Raw genomic sequence first — 22,427 nt, 5'->3', positions numbered from 1 at the left:
AACATCTAAATGAAAGTCACACGACATCTAAATGAAATTCGCATGACATCTAAATGTAAGTCACATGACACCTAAATGAAAGTCGCATGACACCTAAATGAAAGCCGCATGACATCTAATGAAAGTCGCATGACATCTAATGAAAGTCACATGACACCTAAGTGAAAGTCGCATGACACCTAAATGAAAGTCACATGACACAAAAGTCACATGACACCTAAATGAAAGTCACATGACATCTAAATGAAAGTCACATGACATCTAAATGAAATTCACTTGACATTTAAATGAAAGTCGCATGACATCTAAATGAAAGTCGAATGACATCTAAATGAAAGTCGAATGACATCTAAATGAAAGTCGCATGACATCTAAATGAAAGTCGCGTGACATCTAAATGAAAGTCACATGATACCTAAATGTAATTCACATGGCACCTAAATGAAAGTCGCATGACATCTAAATGAAAGTCGCATGACATCTAAATGAAAGTCGCATGACATCTAAATGAAAGTCACATGACACCTAAATGAAAGTCACATGACACCTAAATGAAAGTCACATGACACCTAAATGTAATTCACATGACACCTAAATGAAAGTCGTATGACACATAAATGAAAGTCGCATGACATCTAAATGAAAGTCGAATGACATCTAAACGAAAGTCGCATGACACCTAAATGAAAGTTACATGACACCTAAATGAAAGTCACATGACACCTAAATGAAAGTCACATGACATCTAAATGAAAGTCACATGACACCTAAATGAAAGTCACATGACACCTAAATGTAATTCACACGACATCTAAATGAAAGTCGCATGACACCTAAATGAAAGTCACATGATACCTAAATGTAATTCACATGACACCTAAATGAAAGTCGCATGACATCTAAATGAAAGTCACATGATACGTAAATGAAAGTCACATGACACGAAAGTCACATGACACCTAAATGAAAGCCACATGGCATCTAAATGAAAGTCACATGACACCTAAATGTAGTTCACATGACACCTAAATAAAGTCGCATGACATTTAAATGAAAGTCACATGACATTTAAATGAAATTCATATGTCATTTAAATGAAAGTCACATGACTCCTAAATGAGAGTCGCATGACATCTAAATGCAATTCACATGACACCTAAATGAAAGTCACATGGCATCTAAATGAAAGTCACATGACACCTAAATGTAATTCACATGACACCTAAATGAAAGTCACACGACACCTAAATGAAAGTCGCACGACATCTAGATGAAAGTCACACAACACCTAAATGAAAGTCACACGACATCTAAATGAAATTCGCATGACATCTAAATGAAAGTCACATGACACCTAAATGAAAGTCGCATGACACCTAAATGAAAGCCGCATGACATCTAATGAAAGTCGCATGACATCTAATGAAAGTCACATGACACCTAAGTGAAAGTCGCATGACACCTAAATGAAAGTCACATGACACAAAAGTCACATGACACCTAAATGAAAGTCACATGACATCTAAATGAAAGTCACATGACATCTAAATGAAATTCACTTGACATTTAAATGAAAGTCGCATGACATCTAGATGAAAGTCACATGACACGTAAATGTAATTCACATGACATCTAAATGAAAGTCGCATGACATCTAAATGAAAGTCGCATGACATCTAAATGAAAGTCTCATGACACCTAAATGAAAGTCACGTGACATCTAAATGAAAGCCGCTTGACATCTAAATGAAGGTCACATGACATCTAAATGTAAGTCGCACAACACCTAAATGAAAGTCACATGACATCTTAATGAATGTCGCACGACACCTAAATGAAAGTCACATGACATCCAAACGAAAGTCGCGTGACATCTAAATGAAAGTCGCATGACAACTAAATGAAAGTCACATGACACCTAAATGTAGTTCACATGACATCTAAATGAAAGTCGCATGACATCTAAATGAAAGTCGCATGACATCTAAATGAAAGTCACATGACACCTAAATGAAAGTCGCATGACATCTAAATGAAAGTCGCATGACATCTAAATGAAAGTCGCATGACATCTAAATGAAAGTCGCATGACACCTAAATGAAAGTCGCATGACACCTAAATGAAAGTCGCATGACATCTAAATGAAAGTGGTATGACATCTAAATGAAAGTCGCATGACATATAAATGAAAGTGGCATGACACCTAAATGAAAGTCACATGACATTTAAATGAAAGTCACATGACACCTAAATGTAATTCACATGACATCTAAATAAAGTCATATGACATCTAAATGAAAGTTGCAAAACACTTAAATGAAAGTCGCACAACACCTAAATGAAAGTTGCAAATCACTTAAAATGAAAGTCACATGACATCTAAATGTAAGCCACCTAATGCAGTTCACATGACTTCCAACCAGAAGATTTTCTTATAATAGATCTTGTCCCAATTTCAAAATTTCAAACGTGAGAGATAAGCCGGGGGAGAAGACAATATTCTACCAACTTATCACAATGGAAAATGCTGTCAGGGAAACAAGACTAGTATTTTAATGAGTCTCAGACTATCATAGTTGGTTTTTTGAATACAACAATTTTTCTTGCCATAATTTTGGCGCCAAATTTTTTCACATATTTAGGTATCTTATAAAATTAATTTTACTAATTTATTTTATTATACAAAATGTACATAATTTCCAATTGGTTACACTTTTTGACCAAAATAATTGAAGATTTGTTAAAATATTTTTGATTTGTGATAATAACCAAAGTTTATTTTGGTTCTTGAAGGTTAAATATAAATAATCCCTATACATTATAGTATAATTAATCCCCAACATAATCTATACAGGGCCATATACACTATACATACACTGGATTAACCAGAGAAAATCTTGAATTGGTTTGGTGACAAGTCTACCACAAGAAAGATACATCTAGGGAAATGAGGTGATATATAATTACATGATATGTGGGTAGTTTTTAATCCATGGCAAGAGGTTCATGTTCATAGTCAACTTCTTCTCTTTTAAAATCATGCCTGGTAACTAGGTAACCAATGATACCAGCAAAGACAAGAAAGCATATGCCTGCAGTGTTTGCTATTCTAGCTTCTGCTGGCAAATCACTATAATTATCACTGCAATTGAAAACAGTTTTGTAGTTAACAAGCAAGACATACAGCACCAATCAAATCACATGTGTCATGTACGGAATCTATCAAATTGCATGTGTTATGCACGTCATTCAAATCATGTGTTATGTACGTCATTCAAATCACACATGTTATGTACATTAATCAAATCATGTGTTATGTAAGTCATTCAAATCACACGTGTTATGTACGTCATTTGAATCACACGTGTTATGTACGTCATTTGAATCACACGTGTTATGTACGTCATTCAAACGGCATGTGTTATGTACGTCAATCAAATGGCACATGTTATGTACATTAATCAAATCATGTTATGCACATCATTCAAATGACATGTGTTATGTATGTCATTCAAATGGCATGTGTTATGTAGAGAATCTATCAAATCAAACGTGTTATTTACGTCATTCAAATCACACGTGTTATGTATGTCAATCAAATGGCACGTGTTATGTACGTCAATCAAATGGCATGTGTTATATACGTCAACCAAATGGCATGTGTTATGCATGTTATTCAAATTGCATGTGTTATGTGCGTCATTCAAATCATGTGTTATGTATGTTATTCAAATCACACGTGTTATGTACGTCATTCACATTGCATGTGTTATGTATGTTATTCAAATGGCATGCGTTATGTATGCCAATCAAATCACATGCGTTATGTACGTCAATCAAATCACATGTGTTATGTATGTCAATCAAATCACATGTGTTATGTATGTCAATCAAATCACATGTGTTATGTACTTCAATCAAATCACATGTGTTATGTATGTCATTCAAATCACATGTGTTATGTATGTCAATCAAATCACATGCGTTATGTTTGTCATTCAAATGGCACGTGTTATGTACATCAATCAAATCAAATGTGTTATGCACAGAATCTATCAAACCACATCTGTTATGAATGTCAATCAAATCACACGTGTTATGTACGCCATTCAAATTACTTGTACTATGTATGTCAATCAAATGGTGTGTGTTAATTATAGCATCAATCAAATCACATGTAATGTACATCAATCAAATCACATGTTATGTATAGCATTAATACAGACACGACGACAATTCAGCACATGAATGAAAACAAAACTTGGTCACACAAACATGACTCTTGTTAAATAATATTTCAAGTTTGCACATTTTTTTCTTACTACAAGCATGATAATGAAGTATAATAATAATGGTTTTCATGAAAATACCGCAAAGTATGCACACAGGCAGTTAGGTCAACATGTAGGTCAGTACAACTGCAGTACATGCATTCTTTGCAATAACCGTATACAACAACTCATTGATTACTAAATTTCATCAAATTTTATATCTTGGATGTACGATAAATGATTTACTGGTACTTTACTTATTTGTTGTATCTAATTTTTTTTCAGTCTAGACACATTGTTACAATATGAATACCTGACTTCAAGATAATGCATTACCATAGTAACAAAATAATAAGACAGCGTTTTTCACTTAATTGGTGCCGTACAATTAATTACATTATATCAACTGTGGAACATACATAAATATTGAAAACCATCATTATACTTAAACAAAACATTACACAAAACCTAAAACATTCATTAAAGTTATTTTAATCGTTTCACTGCAAACTGCAGCGTTTTCACGTTAAAACATTACTGCCTGGTCACCCCAAGGCTGCCTTGATAAATTTTACTGTTTTGTGCTTAAGAGCAGTTTGTATCAGTAAATTCTGAAACATAAAATGCACAGTGTTTGTTTAAGCGAATGCATTTCACACAAGTTGTGGTTGCATAGCAATGTACCAATAAATCACATGATGCAGATTAGGTTTACATTGCACAACTTTCTCAGGAGCCCTTCATTGCCATTATTGTTAAATCAGTCTGGACGAAGCAGAAACGTGAGTGAACTCCTAATTTGGTATATTATGCTAACATTCAGATTTTAACTAAGACATTAGCCAGCGGGAATAGCATTATTTCATTCATATAACAGCCTTGCCACCTGACAATCACCATTAAGATGCAGATTTACAAATATCATCACTCGCATGTGTCTATGAAAGAATTATATTTCCAAATACATGTACATAAATTCAAATTGATATCATGCATATGTATCAAATGAAAAATATCTATAAGTATACTAAACATTTGAACGCTATTTTTAATTACATGTCAACAATTTTGATAAGGAATATTCAAGATTACAAAAATGTTTTTTACAAACATTTTTTTTATCACAAATTTTAAATTAGATTACAGATGCATAATGGAAATGAGAAATGATATATTAAATATAAAGAAGAATGCTTTATTAAGTAAATAAATAATTAAATATAAATATTGCATAAATAGGAAAAATAAATAAGGATAAATAATGAATGATTAAGATAATGTTATACTTACAGAGTGAAAAGCAACTTCTCAGTTATGCCCATAAGAGCAGAAGCTACTGCCATGCCAAAAATAAATACTCCAAAAAATACATGAGTGGGTAGGTAGCTGGCACGCAGAGTTCGAGATACACCTGGTACTAGGAATGACACAAAACCACAAAGCAGCTGTGTGAAGAAAAAACAATAGAATTCTAAAAATGAAAAAAGTAGACAAGAGATATGCCTTCCATAGCTGTGGTTTTGTGGCTTTAGGTTAATATTTTGTTTACTTGTTAGAAATTCTCATACAAATAGTAATTTTGTTTTCTGACCAGTTATCTTGGGTAGTTCTTTTAAAATGTACACGCTGTCAGTATTAACTATTTTTAACATGATTGCATGGGTCTGCAGTTTATGGGTCCACGTATTATCCCTATCGTAAAAATGATATCGAGTGATATGATATTATATGATATGATATTGCTTTAACACAGAATTTTTTTTAAATACTGCTGAATTATTTCATGTGATCAGATTTTCGAAAATCCATGGAAAAAACTTTGGTACTCAAACTAGTTTTTATAATTATGAACCTAATGTATCATTACAGATTTTGAATTCAAAATGGCCGCCAGAGTAGGAAAAAATGAGGAATATCAGAAAGTTATTATTTGCATAAAAACAAGTTCAGATGTACATACTTTTTCTTTGTTCCTCATTATTTATTTGATTGAACTATTTACTCAGCTAAATATTAAAAACTTGTATGAGTCCTTTTTAATTATTTTTAAAATTGTTCTTTCCGAATATGACTTATCATTTGTCACAAGTTGTGTTTCCATTTTCCATGTTACTGTTGGTAGGTACAACCGCTTTCCAACCTGCAGAATTGTTCCATTAAGTGTATGATATTTACAGCGAAGTTTCACTGAGGGTGTTTAATATGACAGTTCTCAGTAAGGGTAAATATGAGACAATTTATAGGTATCATTTTAATAGTTTTTTTTCTTCTTGACATGCTTTTAACCAGCCATTGTTTGAATTAACTCCTTTGCGAACAACAAGATTCAATTATACCAACTAAATTGGGGGTACCGGTATTTTGAAACCAGGTCAGGTCATATGGGAGACAAGAAAAAGGTTTCTACATCAATAATGATAAAGAAAAAAAATTTGACATATGATATAGGATTATGAATGTGACATTCGTAATCCGCAAAGAAATAAAACTACAGAAAACTTTCGCTGAAAACATTTTGAAAATTCATAATTTTAGTATGTTTGAGATAAAAAAAAATTCTCAAATTTAAGAAACTTGCTGTTCATAGAGAATTATGCAGACAAGGTTTACCTGTAAACTAAACAGGACTACAGTCGTGATTCCAATCCAGCTATGAAGACTATACATATTGGTTATGCCATTGAAATTATGATTATCAAATACAGCCTTTAAACCAATCACAGCACAGATCAGAGCCAATAAATGTATCATCCCATGTAGGCATTTGATGTAGATTTTTGTAGTATTTCGAAACACTCTGTACACCAGCATTGCTGTAAACAGATATAACATTGACAGGGTTAATTTACAGTGATTTGAATATGATACTCACGGACAGTATTTACCGAAGATAAATTAATCTAGCAATGAAGATATTAAGTGTTAGTGTATCAATGAAGGCACAGACTGAACACCTACCAATGAAAGAGTTGAGTGACAGTCTACCAATGAAGGTATTGAGTGACAGTCTACCAATGAAGGTATTAAGTGACAGTCTACCAATGAAGGTATTAAGTGACAGTCCACAAATGAAGTTATTAAGTGAAAGTCTACCAATGAAGGTATTGAGTGAAAGTCTGCCAATGAAGGTATTGGGTGACAGTCTACCAATGAAGTTATTGAGTGAAAGTCTACCAATGAATGTATTGAGTGACAGTCTACCAATGAAGGTATTGAGTGAAAGAAAACCAATGAAGGTATTGAGTGACAGTCTACCAATGAAGGCATTGAGTGAAAGTCTACCAATGAAGGTATTGAGTGACAGTCTACCAATGAAGGTATTGAGTGACAGTTTACCAATGAAGGTATTGAGTGACAGTCTACCAATGAAGGTATTGAATGAAAGACAACCAATGAATGTATTAAGTGACAGTCTACCAATGAATGTATTGAGTGACAGTCAACCAATGAAGGTATTGAGTGACAGTCCACCAATGGAAGTATTAAGTGATAGTCTACCAATGAAGGTATTGAGTGACAGTCTACTAATGAAGGTATTGAGTGAAAGTCTACTAATGAAGGTATTGAGTGACAGTCTACCAATGAATGTATTGAGTGACAGTCTACCAATGAAGGTATTGAGTGACAGTCAACCAATGAAAGTATTGAGTGACAGTCCACCAATGGAAGTATTGAGTGACAGTCTACCAATGAAGGTATTGAGTGACAGTCTACCAATGAAGGTATTGAGTGACAGTCTACCAATGAAGGTATTGAGTGACAGTCTACCAATGAAGGTATTGAGTGTCAATCTACCAATGAAGGTATTGAGTGAAAGACAACCAATGAAAGTATTGAGTGACAGTCTACCAATGAAGGTATTGAGTGACAGTCTACCAATGAAGGTATTGAGTGACAGTCTACCAATGAAGGTATTGAGTGACAGTCAACAAATGAAGGTATTGAGTGAAAGTCTGCCAATGAAGGTATTGGGTGACAGTCAACAAATGAAGGTATTGAGTGAAAGTCTACCAATGAATGTATTGAGTGACAGTCTACCAATGAAGGTATTGAGTGACAGTCTACCAATGAAGGTATTGAGTGAAAGAAAACCAATGAAGGTATTGAGTGACAGTCTACAATGAAGGCATTGAGTGAAAGTCTACCAATGAAGGTATTGAGTGGCAGTCTACCAATGAAGGTATTGAGTGACAGTTTACCAATGAAGGTATTGAGTGACAGTCTACCAATGAAGGTATTGAATGAAAGACAACCAATGAATGTATTAAGTGACAGTCTACCAATGAATGTATTGAGTGACAGTCAACCAATGAAGGTATTGAGTGACAGTCCACCAATGGAAGTATTAAGTGACAGTCTACCAATGAAGGTATTGAGTGACAGTCCACCAATGGAAGTATTAAGTGACAGTCTACCAATGAAGGTATTGAGTGACAGTCTACTAATGAAGGTATTGAGTGAAAGTCTACTAATGAAGGTATTGAGTGACAGTCTACCAATGAATGTATTGAGTGACAGTCTACCAATGAAGGTATTGAGTGACAGTCTACCAATGAAGGTATTGAGTGACAGTCAACCAATGAAAGTATTGAGTGACAGTCCACCAATGGAAGTATTGAGTGACAGTCTACCAATGAAGGTATTGAGTGACAGTCTACCAATGAAGGTATTGAGTGACAGTCTACCAATGAAGGTATTGAGTGACAGTCTACCAATGAAGGTATTGAGTGACAATCTACCAATGAAGGTATTGAGTGAAAGACAACCAATGAAAGTATTGAGTGACAGTCTACCAATGAAGGTATTGAGTGACAGTCTACCAATGAAGGTATTGAGTGACAGTCTACCAATGAAGGTATTGAGTGACAGTCTACCAATGAAGGTATTGAGTGACAGTCTACCAATGAAGGTATTGAGTGAAAGTCTACCAATGAAGGTATTGAGTGACAGTCTACCAATGAAGGTATCGAGTGACAGTCTACCAATGAAGGTATCGAGTGACAGTCTACCAATGAATGTATTGAGTGACAGTCTACCAATGAAGGTATTGAGTGACAGTCTACCAATGAAGGTATTGAGTGACAGTCTACCAATGAATGTATTGAGTGACAGTCTACCAATGAAGGTATTGAGTGACAGTCAACCAATGAAGGTATTGAGTGACAGCCCACCAATGGAAGTATTGAGTGACAGTCTACCAATGAAAGTATTGAGTGACAGTCTACCAATGAATGTATTGAGTGACAGTCTACCAATGAAGGTATTGAGTGACAGTCAACCAATGAAGGTATTGAGTGACAGTCCACCAATGGAAGTATTGAGTGACAGTCTACCAATGAATGTATTGAGTGACAGTCTACCAATGAAGGTATTGTGTGACAGTCTACCAATGAAGGTATTGAGTGACAATCTACCAGTGAAGGTATTGAGTGACAGTCAACCAATGAAGGTATTGAGTGACAGTCAACCAATGAAGGTATTGAGTGACAATCTACCAATGAAGGTATCGAGTGACAGTCTACCAATGAAGGTATCGAGTGACAGTCAACCAATGAAGGTATTGAGTGACAGTCAACCAATGAAGGTATTGAGTGACAGTCTACCAATGAAGGTATTGAGTGACAGTCAACCAATGAAGGTATTGAGTGACAGTCAACCAATGAAAGTATTGAGTGACAGTCAACCAATGAAGGTATTGAGTGACAGTCTACCAATGAAGGTATTGAGTGACAGTCTACCAATGAAGGTATTGAGTGACAGTCTACCAATGAAGGTATTGAGTGACAGTCTACCAATGAAGGTATTGAGTGACAGTCTACCAATGAAGGTATCGAGTGACAGTCTACCAATGAAGGTATCGAGCGACAGTCAACCAATGAACTTATTGAGTGACAGTCAACAAATAAAGGTATTGAGTGACAGTCTACCAATGAATGTATTGAGTGACAGTCTACCAATGAAGGTATTGAGTGACAGTCAACCAATGAAGGTATTGAGTGACAGTCCACCAATGGAAGTATTGAGTGACAGTCTACCAATGAAGGTATTGAGTGACAGTCAACCAATGAAGACATTGAGTTCACATGATATCAATGAGCAAGTATAGAGTAATATAAACCTGACTAACCTTCAGCATAGAGAAATATTAATCCCACTGTCATTAGCAATGGATGTAGGTTGAATTGTTGGTCACTTCCATCCCAAGCAAATCCACCCAAATATTTACCCATCCACACACCAATCAATGTAATTCCAAGCAAACCAACTAACTGCGAACACAGTACTAATACTTGAAAAAATATCATCTTTTCCATTTGTTTTCACTATACGATCTGAAATAAAGAAAAAGAAAATTTTGTTAAGACTAATATATATATATACACATTGTATATATATATTGTGTTCCGTTTCAAAATACTGTTACAGTTTACAATTTTTCTGGTCAGTGTGCATCAAATATTTTTATAGCAAAAATAAAAATTGACGAACCGACCTATTTTTGAAATAATTCGATCTGAAACAGTTTTGTTTCCAGGGGCCTTTGTGTTTTACCTGCAAGAGAATGTGATACTGGACTGCATGAGTAAACAATTCAACTGATCCCTTTTATGACGTTCTCCTCTACCTTAAAAGCGACAATAACTGTGATTTTGAAAAAAAATCAAAAGCTGAAAATTAATTAATTATGCAAATTAGGTAATTAATATGCACTGACATTACCTTAAAAACTATCAGGTCCTATGACATCTATGTACCAAGTTTCATTGAAATGTGATGATTAGTACTTGAGATATCAGTGGAAAAACCAAAAATTGACTAATCATTATGCAAATTAGGTAATTAGTAATTAGGTAATTTTTACCAAAAACTAATCAAAACCAAGCATTCGTTCAGAGCATCCATGTACCAAGTTTCATCAAAATCCAATAAGTGGTTCTTTAGATATCAATGGAACAGCTAAAAATTAGCTTATTATCATGCAAATTAGGTAATTAATATGCATGAAATTTTACCAAAACCTAATCAAATCTGCGCATTAGCCCAGAGCATCTATGCACCAAGTTTCATCAAAAACTGATGTATGGTTCTTGAGATATCAGTGGAACAGACGGACACACATACACACACACACACACACACACACACACGCACACCCACACACACACACACACACACACACATACTAACCGCAAAGACTCCCATTTTGTGCTTCGCACATGGGAGTCAAAAATTGGAGGAAAAAGATCAATAATTACAGCTACTGCCACATCAATTTTAAATTTCAATAACTGTGGTCAAAGTCATGTAGATCCCTTTGAGAATGACGATGATATTGCAAGGGTGACAAGTAGTCTGTATTTTGTTTCAAACACTGTTAAAAGCGTGATTGGTATGTGTAAGTGCTAACATGATGTAACTGGATAACTGTACAATACATTACTTTTACTCAAAATTTATTGTCGCTGAAGGGGAAAACAACTACCGTATATGCTTTAAGGTGTTGGTGGTATGAGACCTTTGGGAGTACACCTTTTCCCCATATACAGTGTAGTTTATATTTCACCTAATTTCATAATCTTAGCCACATTGTACACATCAATATATAAAAGTGTTTTATTACGTTTTACCATGTGCCATTTTTAGACTTATTTCAAAAAAAACAAAACAACATTAATATAAGCTGCTGCCCAAACCATGCAACTACTTGTATTTTTGACACACAGAATACTTTTATTTTGCAAGGCTATCCAATACTGTGAAATATCTTCGCATGGAATTTTGTTTTCAATATTTTTGCTGAAGGGGTGATTCAGTGAAAATTAAATCCAGCAAATATATATTCAAAACCCAACTTCATACAAAACTAAAATATCTGTTCAGCAAAATCTAATTACAGCTAAAATTAAGTATTTTACAGTACATTTAAAAAAAATAACATCAACTGAGGATTTGAAAAACTCCCATGTATACATTTTTTTATGATGGTACACCATAAGAGAGTCATATACAACAGCTGTGAATGAATCAGTCTTTGATCTAATCCCTGTACAATATTAAAATCAGCCTTTTCACATCACTGGTTGCTATGACAACTCAAGTCATTTTCAGAAGAATGGGTTGTGATACAGGGTTGTTCATTTCGTGATGTAGAGCCTTTCAAAAATAAATACGTATGGTATATATCTGATGTGCAATCACATAGTTGGTAGTGAAACTACAATACTATGAACCCCCCACCCCACCTCCACCCCAATATGTCTAATTACGATCACTACTAATGTCAGTTTCGAATTGGCACATCCTTTTTAAGGGGTTTTGTCAAAATATTAAAAGAACAATATATTTTCACAACAATTAAAGCTAAATATTTAACAAGTTGACAGTTTCTGTCAAATAACAAATGACATTTCATTGGAAGTCTGAAAATAAAGTGTTGTTTCCATATTTAGAAAAAAGCAACAATTTTGTTTTTTGTGTTTTCAGGCTGTGTATAACACTATAACTTATAGTGAACAGTAAAAAATATTAACAGTACAAAAAGAAAAATTATTCATAGTGCATTGGCCAAGTCAGCTCGCTATAATATTCCACACGTGAGACCAATTGTCCATGAATCAAATACCTAACAATTACAAGTTCGCAACATTATGCTGGATAACAAATTTCAGTGGTTCACATCATACTCAGTACTGCAAATCAACCAAAATCATTTTCAAGCAACATTCTCCAAATTAGGGAAGGACTATGTGATATTTATGGTGAGGGAATAATTTGGTAACTTGGCAATATGTCATTTCTGGAAATCACTGGATTTATATAATTTATTATCTCTAATCTCAAAATATTATTGATTTAATATTAATATATTTATAATTCAACAAGCCAGTGGCTGCACCAATCAGAATTGAGTTGAAATAGATGGGATCAACAAATATTGCACTGATGGTATGTGGTGGGAAATATTTGTTTACTAGTATTTACAATTGAAAAATTTGTCAACTATGCAGTTCAGCGCATTAATTTTACAGAATTGAATAACACAAATATGAATGTGACACCCTTCAACTATCGAATGGTCAAACCCTTGCTTCCAGGTATGCAAAATAGTGCACTCACAATGACCAAAGTTATGTTTCAGAACTGTATAAACTACTTTTCAAGAACATATAAACAGAACATTTTGTCACAAAATTTACTAAACTGATAGAGGTTGATCAACACAATACATGTGCATTAGGCCAAAAAAAAATTGTTTTGTAGCCCTCAAATATTAAAAACTCACTATTTTAAGCAGTAAAAAATGGTTTCCTGGACCATTGTTATAGGTGTTGACTTTGAACCTTTTGATCTGTATTTCTCTGACATGTTCCGAACACTATGAAGTCCATATACCTTGACTATTTATGATACTCTTAGTTTTCACAAATTAAAAAAAAAAAAAAAAATCTGAACGACCGACCCAATTTTTCAACTTGAGGGCAACATTAGTTTTTTTTTTTTTTGGCCTTATCAATATCAGCATGTGAGACCAAATAGTGTCATAGAAGTAATCTAAGCATTTTTATAGCTTTTGGTACCTAATTTGCATAATCTTTGGCAGATTGACTTGGAATGAACAAATTTCCAGCTACTTTCACCAAGACAGCTAGAAAATGATCAAACGGTTCAACGGTTTCTGAGAAGAAGTCCCCAACATGAAACCTTCAGACACTGGACACAGCATCATCAGTATGGCTCAGTTGACATACAGTCTTTTGAGCTAAAAAATGTACATACAAGCAACATTTTCAACACAACAATGTTGAGTCTAAAAATACTCTATGTTGTGTGTTCTTCACCGTATTACATTTATATTTAAATTTAAATTACAGGACTGTCATTATGACTTGCACATTTTATTTTAGGAACAGTTGGTGACCATTGTTACTATTAAATCTGTAGTAGAAAATGCATCCCTAATAAAAGATGCACCCTTTCTTTTTGAACAATTCAGAACTACAATATCTTCATTCCTCATATGTGTAGATGCTCCAATAGAAGCCGCATCCCCTCTGTTGCATTTTAACATTTTAATAGAAGCTGCAGCTTCTAATACAGATTTTACAGTACTACGGTGTAATGCTATAATAAAAGCTACTGTACCGAGGATCGTCTGTTTGCTTATAATTCAACTAGTAATTGGCAGATTAAAAAAATAAATGAGCGGAAATATTTGAGACTACATATTGTCTATGTTAGTTAGTTTGTTGATTGCCATATTATTATCAGGGTATATATTTAAGGGATAAAAAAAGTAAAAATGTATTTTTTTATAGAAAATTGCAAAACTAAACATTTTTAAAGCTTTCATGCTACACGTCTGCATGTTGACTGCTTCATGTCAAAACAATGATTTTGAAAAGAAAATGTTCTCACAAATATAAATATTGAAACAGTATTTACTGTAAACAGCTACAATTTCATGAGTGAAAAATTGTTTCCATGTTAACGAAAAATCTGCAAAATTTATTATCAGTGATAATGGCGAAAATGTGTCCTTTTGCACGTTTTTTAATCAACAAGCTGCGAAAATTAATAACAGCAGGAATATTATGATTTATAGTAGACCTAACAAGCTACATACATTACATTGTACTGATAGTTTGACAGACACTTTAATATTTAGCTTACATCAAAATTTGACCGCAAAATAAACTCTAATATACGAGGGTACTTTGTAACATTTTATACTGAGATATTCAGTCCCAAATAAAGGTTTGTAACCCAGTTTTTATTGAAAAAAATATTCAACAGCTAGGGGATCCAAAAATAATTATTCAAACAGCAATTTGCCAATCCAGACAATTTGCTAAATAATGTCCATAGGCAATAGTTTAATATGCTAATCACCACTAGATATTTTACGCACAAGTCATACCACATTTACCGTGATCAAACTGACAAAAAAAAAAAAAAATTATACGTGTATTCATCATAACAAATGAAGACGTGACAATTTTCGAATTGGATGTACCGGTATAAGTAATTTGAATACTTATAACTGGGATTATTTTGATCCAGCAGTAGTTACATGTTCATAACAATTCATAATTATAACAGATATCTGTGACCTGCATGACTTATTTAACACCCCTTGGACATTAATTTTTTTCCTGCCGAAAATATTTTGTGCATTTTTATGTGTTTTTCTTTAATTTCTTTATTAATTATTTACCAAAAGCATGTAATTTCCCAGTCACTATAGATCTTTATCAAAATTTCAGGAAAATATTGAAAAAAATTATGTAACTTTATTTTGTGAAAAGTGAAGAACAAAGGATGATCTTTGTTACCTTTCACAAAATAATCCTAAACCTACATAAATTGTTTCCATGTTTTATTCCAGAAATTATGATCAATACCTGTAGCTAATGAAATAATATGTCTATACAGTCCAAGATTAAAAATAAAATTAATGTGCATCAATATTTTGGAGGGAAAATCAACTTGGTAATTTTCATCAACTCAAAAAAAAATATATTGGATATCATTGCCTCACGATAATGTTAATGGCAACATTTTATTCATTTTTATTCACACAAAAAAAATTAAACAGATAAATTCTCTAGGTATCAAATACTCAATCCATTATAAGTGCAAATACAAGCGTCTTCACAACTAATATTTGATTATCTAAATACGCATAAAATGAATACTAAATGAAGATATCATTTGATAATACCTTACCTTAATTTGATTTCACAAGATTGAAAACATGGATAATTTCCCAGTCAACAGAAGTTACAAAATCTAACTAACCATAAAGACACAAATTTGAATAGGAAACCACAGGTAATTTTTTCCAATGAAACACACCTACTATGTCATTATAGTAGTGTATTAGATTAGACTCGGTGTAAATAGAAAACTAATGTGAATATTTTACATTGATATCAAAACATTAACCAAAAATACAATTCTTAATATTCTATAGATATTATATTCATTCTGAATAAAAATTAAATTTAAAATACATTAGGTCCAATAATCAATCTATAAAACTACACCTACAATATGTGTGCGATGAACCGACTCAGTTGCCGTAGGATTATAACATTCACAGAAAGATAGAGTCAGTATTCATCTTGCCAAGATGTACGCTATTAATAATTCATTGACAGCCATTAATACGTCAACAATGCGTAAACTGATCATATTGTGATATTCTCAAACGATATTGACGAGATCTAATAGATGCAGCCGTTGATAATTATCATGTACACTCCCGAATGAGGTGGTAATTATTTCACTGTAGATGCATAATTGCGATACAAAACTACACTGAGATGGGTATGATTTTAACGGAATATATATGCCATCAGAAATTGATCATACTCATATTGCAGAGAATTATAGAAATTATAGAAAAAAAAAAGATATGTAATATGATTTACCTTGCTAACACAGTGGAGACAGCTGAGCGTCTGGCAGAATTCTCACTGTAATCACATAAAATGAAGGAGAGAATAAGATCACTTCTATGAATACATTATGCAAAGTACCCTGATCACATGACCCAGTCTGAGGGAATGGCAAATAAATTATTTCAGATTACATGGAATCAGTGCAAAACAAGAAAAGAATGCTAGAAAATCAAATTAAATTAAACTAAAATTATATATATAGTAAAAAAAAAGATGTGACTAAAGGCAACTTGGCTGAAGCATGCTCAAAATAGGGAATATTTTGGATCAAGTTCTTTCAAGTATCATGTATTAAATAAAAGGCAAATTTCTGTATAAAATGTATTTCTGTTTATGAAGAAAGGCTAATTATAACAGCAATTATTTCTAAATGTCATATCAAATTCTACATGAAGGACATGTTCGTTGTTGTGTAGAGACACAGCTATTGTGATAGAAACAAGGGTGATTTGAATGCTACTATTGTTATGCAGGGAACACAGCTATAAAGGCAGCACAAAATGAGTAACTTGGGAGAATCCATTGTAATGTAGGTATTGCAGCTATAGTTGTGCTAGAAGACCAATTTGGTTGAATCCATTGTTATGCAGGGACATAGCTATCAGAACAAGACGTGTTTTGAATAATACAAAAGCATAGAACTTAGGGCCCATTTTCTACGATCTACAGTTAAAGTAAATGTTTTAACCTATTAATCTTGAAATTGTAATAGTATTTGAAGTGTTTCGTTAACTGCAAATCCCAAAATAAATGCTCAGAAATTTCCTGGAAATCTGTGCTGATGCAACAGTGAGCTAAAACATATGCTTAGGTTAAATGTCACAATAACAACAAAGGAGAATGACATATACTTTACTGTATCAATAAGCACTATTCTATTCCATATTCACTGTATACAAAACTGTTCTATATTCGTACAATCAGCTGCTCAAATCCCTACAATCACAGTTTACATCACTATGCACTGTGTTAGAATCTTAGTTTACTCATTGTGCTGCTTGTCTGTATTAGTATGACTTTATTCGCATACGGTAGGTCTATCAGATGGCATAATACAGAAAAATTAAGATACCAGAAAAAATTCTGAATTAGCCCAAACTGCAGCACAAACTATAGTTGTCATAATGCAATTAAAGTTGCATGATAAATTTGAACACAGCCAGTAGTTTCACACAAATAGCAGCAAATATGTCTCTCTCATATTAAATTGAAATCGTTGAGATTTGAAGCGAAATGTATATTTAAAATTTGACCTGATTGTCTGAGAAGAGCGCCACCAACTTTTTTTACAAGTGGAAACTGGTCGTGATCAAGGTATTTATTAGGTAAAACTATGACCATTTTGATTTTTTTGGGTTTACAACGACTCAACGTAATTATTTTCTAGCTATGATCCCTATTTCAGTCTAATATTCTGTTCTAAATCCTTCGTTAAAACACGTTCGATTATAGGATGAGATGTTTGAGTACTGGCCGAGGGCCACGACCTGTTTTTTTCGGCCCACACTAAACCCGGTCAAGACTCAAACGATAATTTTCGTCATTTGAATCGAGCTATTACTTAACTGGATATTAGTGACAAGTTTTCAGTTTTGGTCGCTATGGCGATCGTATTTTAGTGTTTGACTATTGGCTGAGGGACTGTACATGTTGATGGAATATATAGCAGGTAAATATCAGCCAAGCAGCCAAGTCTCCTAAAAGCATCCAGATTAGTTTTGCAATTTGTATTTTTATACAAATTCCATGGGACAATTCTTAACCAACCAATCCTTGCACAATGAAGGTTGTGTCCCCCCCTTACTTTTCTTGCATGAATCTTCTGAGTCATTTTCAGTGCGTTTAGTTGGACATGTAAATTACATATTTTATTTATTCAATATTAATCTTTACAGACTGAATACAGCTTTTGTGGCCTGAGGTCATGCGACAGAAGCACCTGAGCTTGCGCCATACGACCAGGAACAATTAACAGAAGCTGTATCCAGTTCATAAAGGCTTTATCATATACCTTATAGCTATAATTACATATTTACCACATGAACTCAAACACACGATGTAATTTAGAATGACGCTGGACCAGGCGTGATACGGAAAATTATTGCCTTGATGTGAGGGCACACTTCCCATAGCATTACAAGGCCGGCCAATACAAGGTATATGATAATGGATTATATGTGCTTCTAGCAGAGTAAATTTAGTATTGAGAACTAGACTTCTATTCATATAAATATATTTATACTTATTAAAAGCTTGACAAGTGTCATCTTGTGAATTTAAATATAGAAAAGATAATATTCTTTATGGACTGGATACAGCTTTTGCAGGTCAAAAGGTCGTGCAGCAGAAGCTTGCGAGGATGCATAAGACATATGACTGGGGGGTGTAATTACAATTTTACCACACCGTGACCTCAAACACACAGCGTTATTTACAAAGAAGCGTTTTGTTTTGATTGATGAAAGTAGAGCACACTGGGCCAGTCATGATACGGAAATTATTGTGTTGATGTGAGGGCGCTTCCCATAGCGTCACAAGGTCAGGCAATACAAGGTATATGATAATTTGCATGTAAAAAATTTGTTTTGAAAATAATATGATGGTTTACTTATTACCATACTATGACAAGTTTAATACCAAACAAACTGTACATTTTTTATGTAACTGTCATATCTAATGAAAAAATGTATCCTAGTATTCATAATACTGTAGGCACTTACACAATTCGTAATTTTATATATTTCACTTTAATTTGCCTTCGTGGATATTTTCCAATTGGAAGGAAGAGTTACTGTCACTGTCATATTGTTTCGAACACCAAAACAGCAACATTGTCAGCTGAGTTGGTGACTGGCTTGCCATGCATGCATTGTCAAACCAACTTCAACAGGAGATGTCAAACTAATAGTGGGAGACCGGGGTACATTGAATATAAAATCTAACATCATGAAATATAAATTTCTGAGCCTAATTGAGTTGTATCAGAGGTACATTACTTGGGGTTTGCAACGCACATAGTACTGTATGGTGACATCATGCCAAGATTCCATTCAAGTCTCATCTTGTAGATAGTGACACGGATGCTACTACCTTCTGACATGACATAGGCGGTTTTGTATTACCACATTCATCGTGAAAAAATGTAATACATTGAAAATGTACAGAAAATATAGTTCTCGTAATCCATCATATCGTGAGCAGCTATTTTGATCCACCTGGACATCCCAGTATCCTAGTTACCTTGGGCATGCACATTCACATTTTTCTGAGTTGGAACGCTTATGCGAGAGCGAGAGCGAGATTGTAATGGGATCTTGGTATCATGTCATCGTAGTTGCAAACCCCAAGTAATGCACCTCTCGTTATATATATCGAGACTATCGGTATTAAAAAAAAAAATCTGGAATAATCCTAAATCAAAAAAATAACCATTTTGTTGATACTTTGAACAAATTAATAAATACTCATTTAAATTTAAAGTTCATCTTGTTTGAAGAATCATTGTAAAATAAAAGTCACTACTTATTCTGAAGCGAAAAGTGGTTCCAATATTAAAGATAGGATTCAGATATAGCTCTTACCCCCGGTAGTTCCAAATTATCATGAGAAATAATTGAATTTACAATTTATACTGAAAAATACTACCGCTAATATTTTTTTGGATTTTTTTTTTTTCAATCAACCTGGGATTTGGAAATTATTAAATAATTCCAATTTGCCAATAAGCAAATTAACATGTAAATAGATGTAAACAAAGCCCAAACAATGCAATTCAACCAGCATTAATAATAAACTCATTAACACTCTAAATAAATAATACACAATCAGATGAGATTACAGTAAGGGGTGATCCATTTCAAATCTAAATGAAGCAGAAGCTGGATGAAATTACTTAAAAATAATATTCACACTTTTCTTCCTAATTACCGTGACAAGGATTTGTCTCTGAACATTATGTTTATTCCCAGGGTTTTTTTGAACTAGTGTTGAAAGAACAATTTTTGTTCATACCATTAAGCCTGCATAATTTGTTATTTATGATCATTTTGTTTTCAAAACCCTTTTGCCCGGCAGATTACTGTCACCGCCATATTGTTCCGAACACCAAAACAGCAACATTGCCAGCTAAGTTGCTGACTAGTTTGCTAAGTGTTCTTGGAGATTATTATGTGATTAGAACAAGTTGGGTCAATCCAACCTCAACAGGAGACATCAAACTACCTAATAGTGGAGGACTTAGACACATCGGATTATAAATAGAAGATCACGATGCAATTGCTTTTCATTTTATTTTATTTAATCTTATACATTTCATTTTTGCAAAGTTATGTATTTATACAGTATGAAATAGAAGATCACGATGCGATTGCTTTTCATTTTATTTTATTTAATCTTATACATTTCATTTTTGCAAAGTTATGTATTTATACAGTATGAAATGTCTGGACACTGGCGATGGTGTATCTGGTAAGCGTCATTTTAGCCCTTGTAAAAGTTGTTTGAACTAAACAGTTTTAATCATGTAACGATTTTGAGACACACATAACAAACCAGTCAGCAACTTAGCTGACAATGTTGATGTTTTGGTGTTCGGAACAATATGGCGGTGACAATAAAATGGGTTACCCCTAAGTGATACAAGTATCGTATGGGACAATGAACAACAACTGAGATGAAACAATTTCAATAGAAACTTTTACACCAAGTTATTTCATTCATGGAAAATAAAGACAATGTACAGAACAGTGTTTTAGGTAGTTTTTATGGCGAATCTCCAGAGAACATATTCTTGTATTTTACTAGTAATTTTCCTTGAATTCCACAACATCTTTGTGTGAAAATGCTTCATGTCGTTGTCTGTCAACAGTGAAGAGTATTGATGACAAAAATAAAAAAAATGTTACAGGTTTTATTTGGACAAATCGTCTTTTTGGCTCCTTGGACAAATCACCAATCATAATTTTTTTACATTTTAACTAAACTATGTTTTGTACTTGTTCTTCATAAATCACATTTCATTTTATGATCACGGAATATTTTTAGAATGGTTTTAAACCGAGCTGTGCATAAAATATTGATATTGATTTTCATAAATGGAAATTATAATAACAATTTGTTTGTATTTCAAAAGAATACAATTTGTAAACAGTTTTCAATTAAATAAAAAAAAAGTATAGTAAATGCTAGAATATTGTATGCAAATGATATGCAAAACAACATGCAAATTTATGCTAATTAGGCCACACACCAGTTACTTTGGATCTCGGAGAAAACTGTTGGGTACATGCCACAATGTTGACTCATTTGAGTACATGTTGCAAAATTTCTACTAATTTGGAAGGTACCAGGTACTATAATAAATCGGTTCATTGGCCCCCGCCAATTACATATATACATTACATACAAAACACAAAAAAGATTTTAAGAGACTTGCGTAAAAAAACGTTGAAAACAGACCATAAAAAGATTAATTTTTTTATCTAATTGGGAAAATGCAGATTCATAAATATTGAACAATAAATTAGGCCACAAAATTTAAGAATATAAGAAATTAATTTATCTTTAATAAATATGCATCAGAGGGAATAAGTTGTAGATGTACTCTTGGCGCAACATAGCCCTTTATCTTTATAAATATCTATCAGTTTCAATGGCACTTGAATCAAACCGGCATTCAACAAGCACAGAACT

General features: G+C 33.3%; 1 protein-coding gene across 2 annotated transcripts in view; it reads right to left on the bottom strand.

Annotated features, from left to right (window-relative positions):
• The window catches only part of LOC100375613 (transmembrane ascorbate-dependent reductase CYB561-like), a 29,380-nt gene that overhangs the window by 5,299 nt on the left and 1,654 nt on the right, over positions 1 to 22,427 (bottom strand). Inside the window, exons 2-6 of one of the 2 annotated variants that reach the window (XM_006813903.3) lie at positions 16,707 to 16,751; positions 10,400 to 10,604; positions 6,883 to 7,085; positions 5,563 to 5,717; positions 2,969 to 3,143 (exon numbers count right to left, since the gene is read on the bottom strand). In XM_006813903.3, coding sequence (XP_006813966.1) covers positions 2,987 to 3,143; positions 5,563 to 5,717; positions 6,883 to 7,085; positions 10,400 to 10,586 — 702 coding nt within the window. In that variant the 5' untranslated portion in view covers positions 10,587 to 10,604; positions 16,707 to 16,751 and the 3' untranslated portion in view covers positions 2,969 to 2,986. The remainder of the gene's footprint in view (positions 1 to 2,968; positions 3,144 to 5,562; positions 5,718 to 6,882; positions 7,086 to 10,399; positions 10,605 to 16,706; positions 16,752 to 22,427) is intronic. The other variant, XM_085501259.1, reaches the window with a different exon arrangement.

This window comes from Saccoglossus kowalevskii, chromosome 7 (genome assembly GCF_978046115.1).
Source record: "Saccoglossus kowalevskii chromosome 7, keSacKowa6.1, whole genome shotgun sequence".
In the NCBI taxonomy this organism is placed as follows: Eukaryota; Metazoa; Hemichordata; class Enteropneusta; family Harrimaniidae; genus Saccoglossus; species Saccoglossus kowalevskii.
This window is presented reverse-complemented; position numbering and strand designations above follow the sequence as displayed.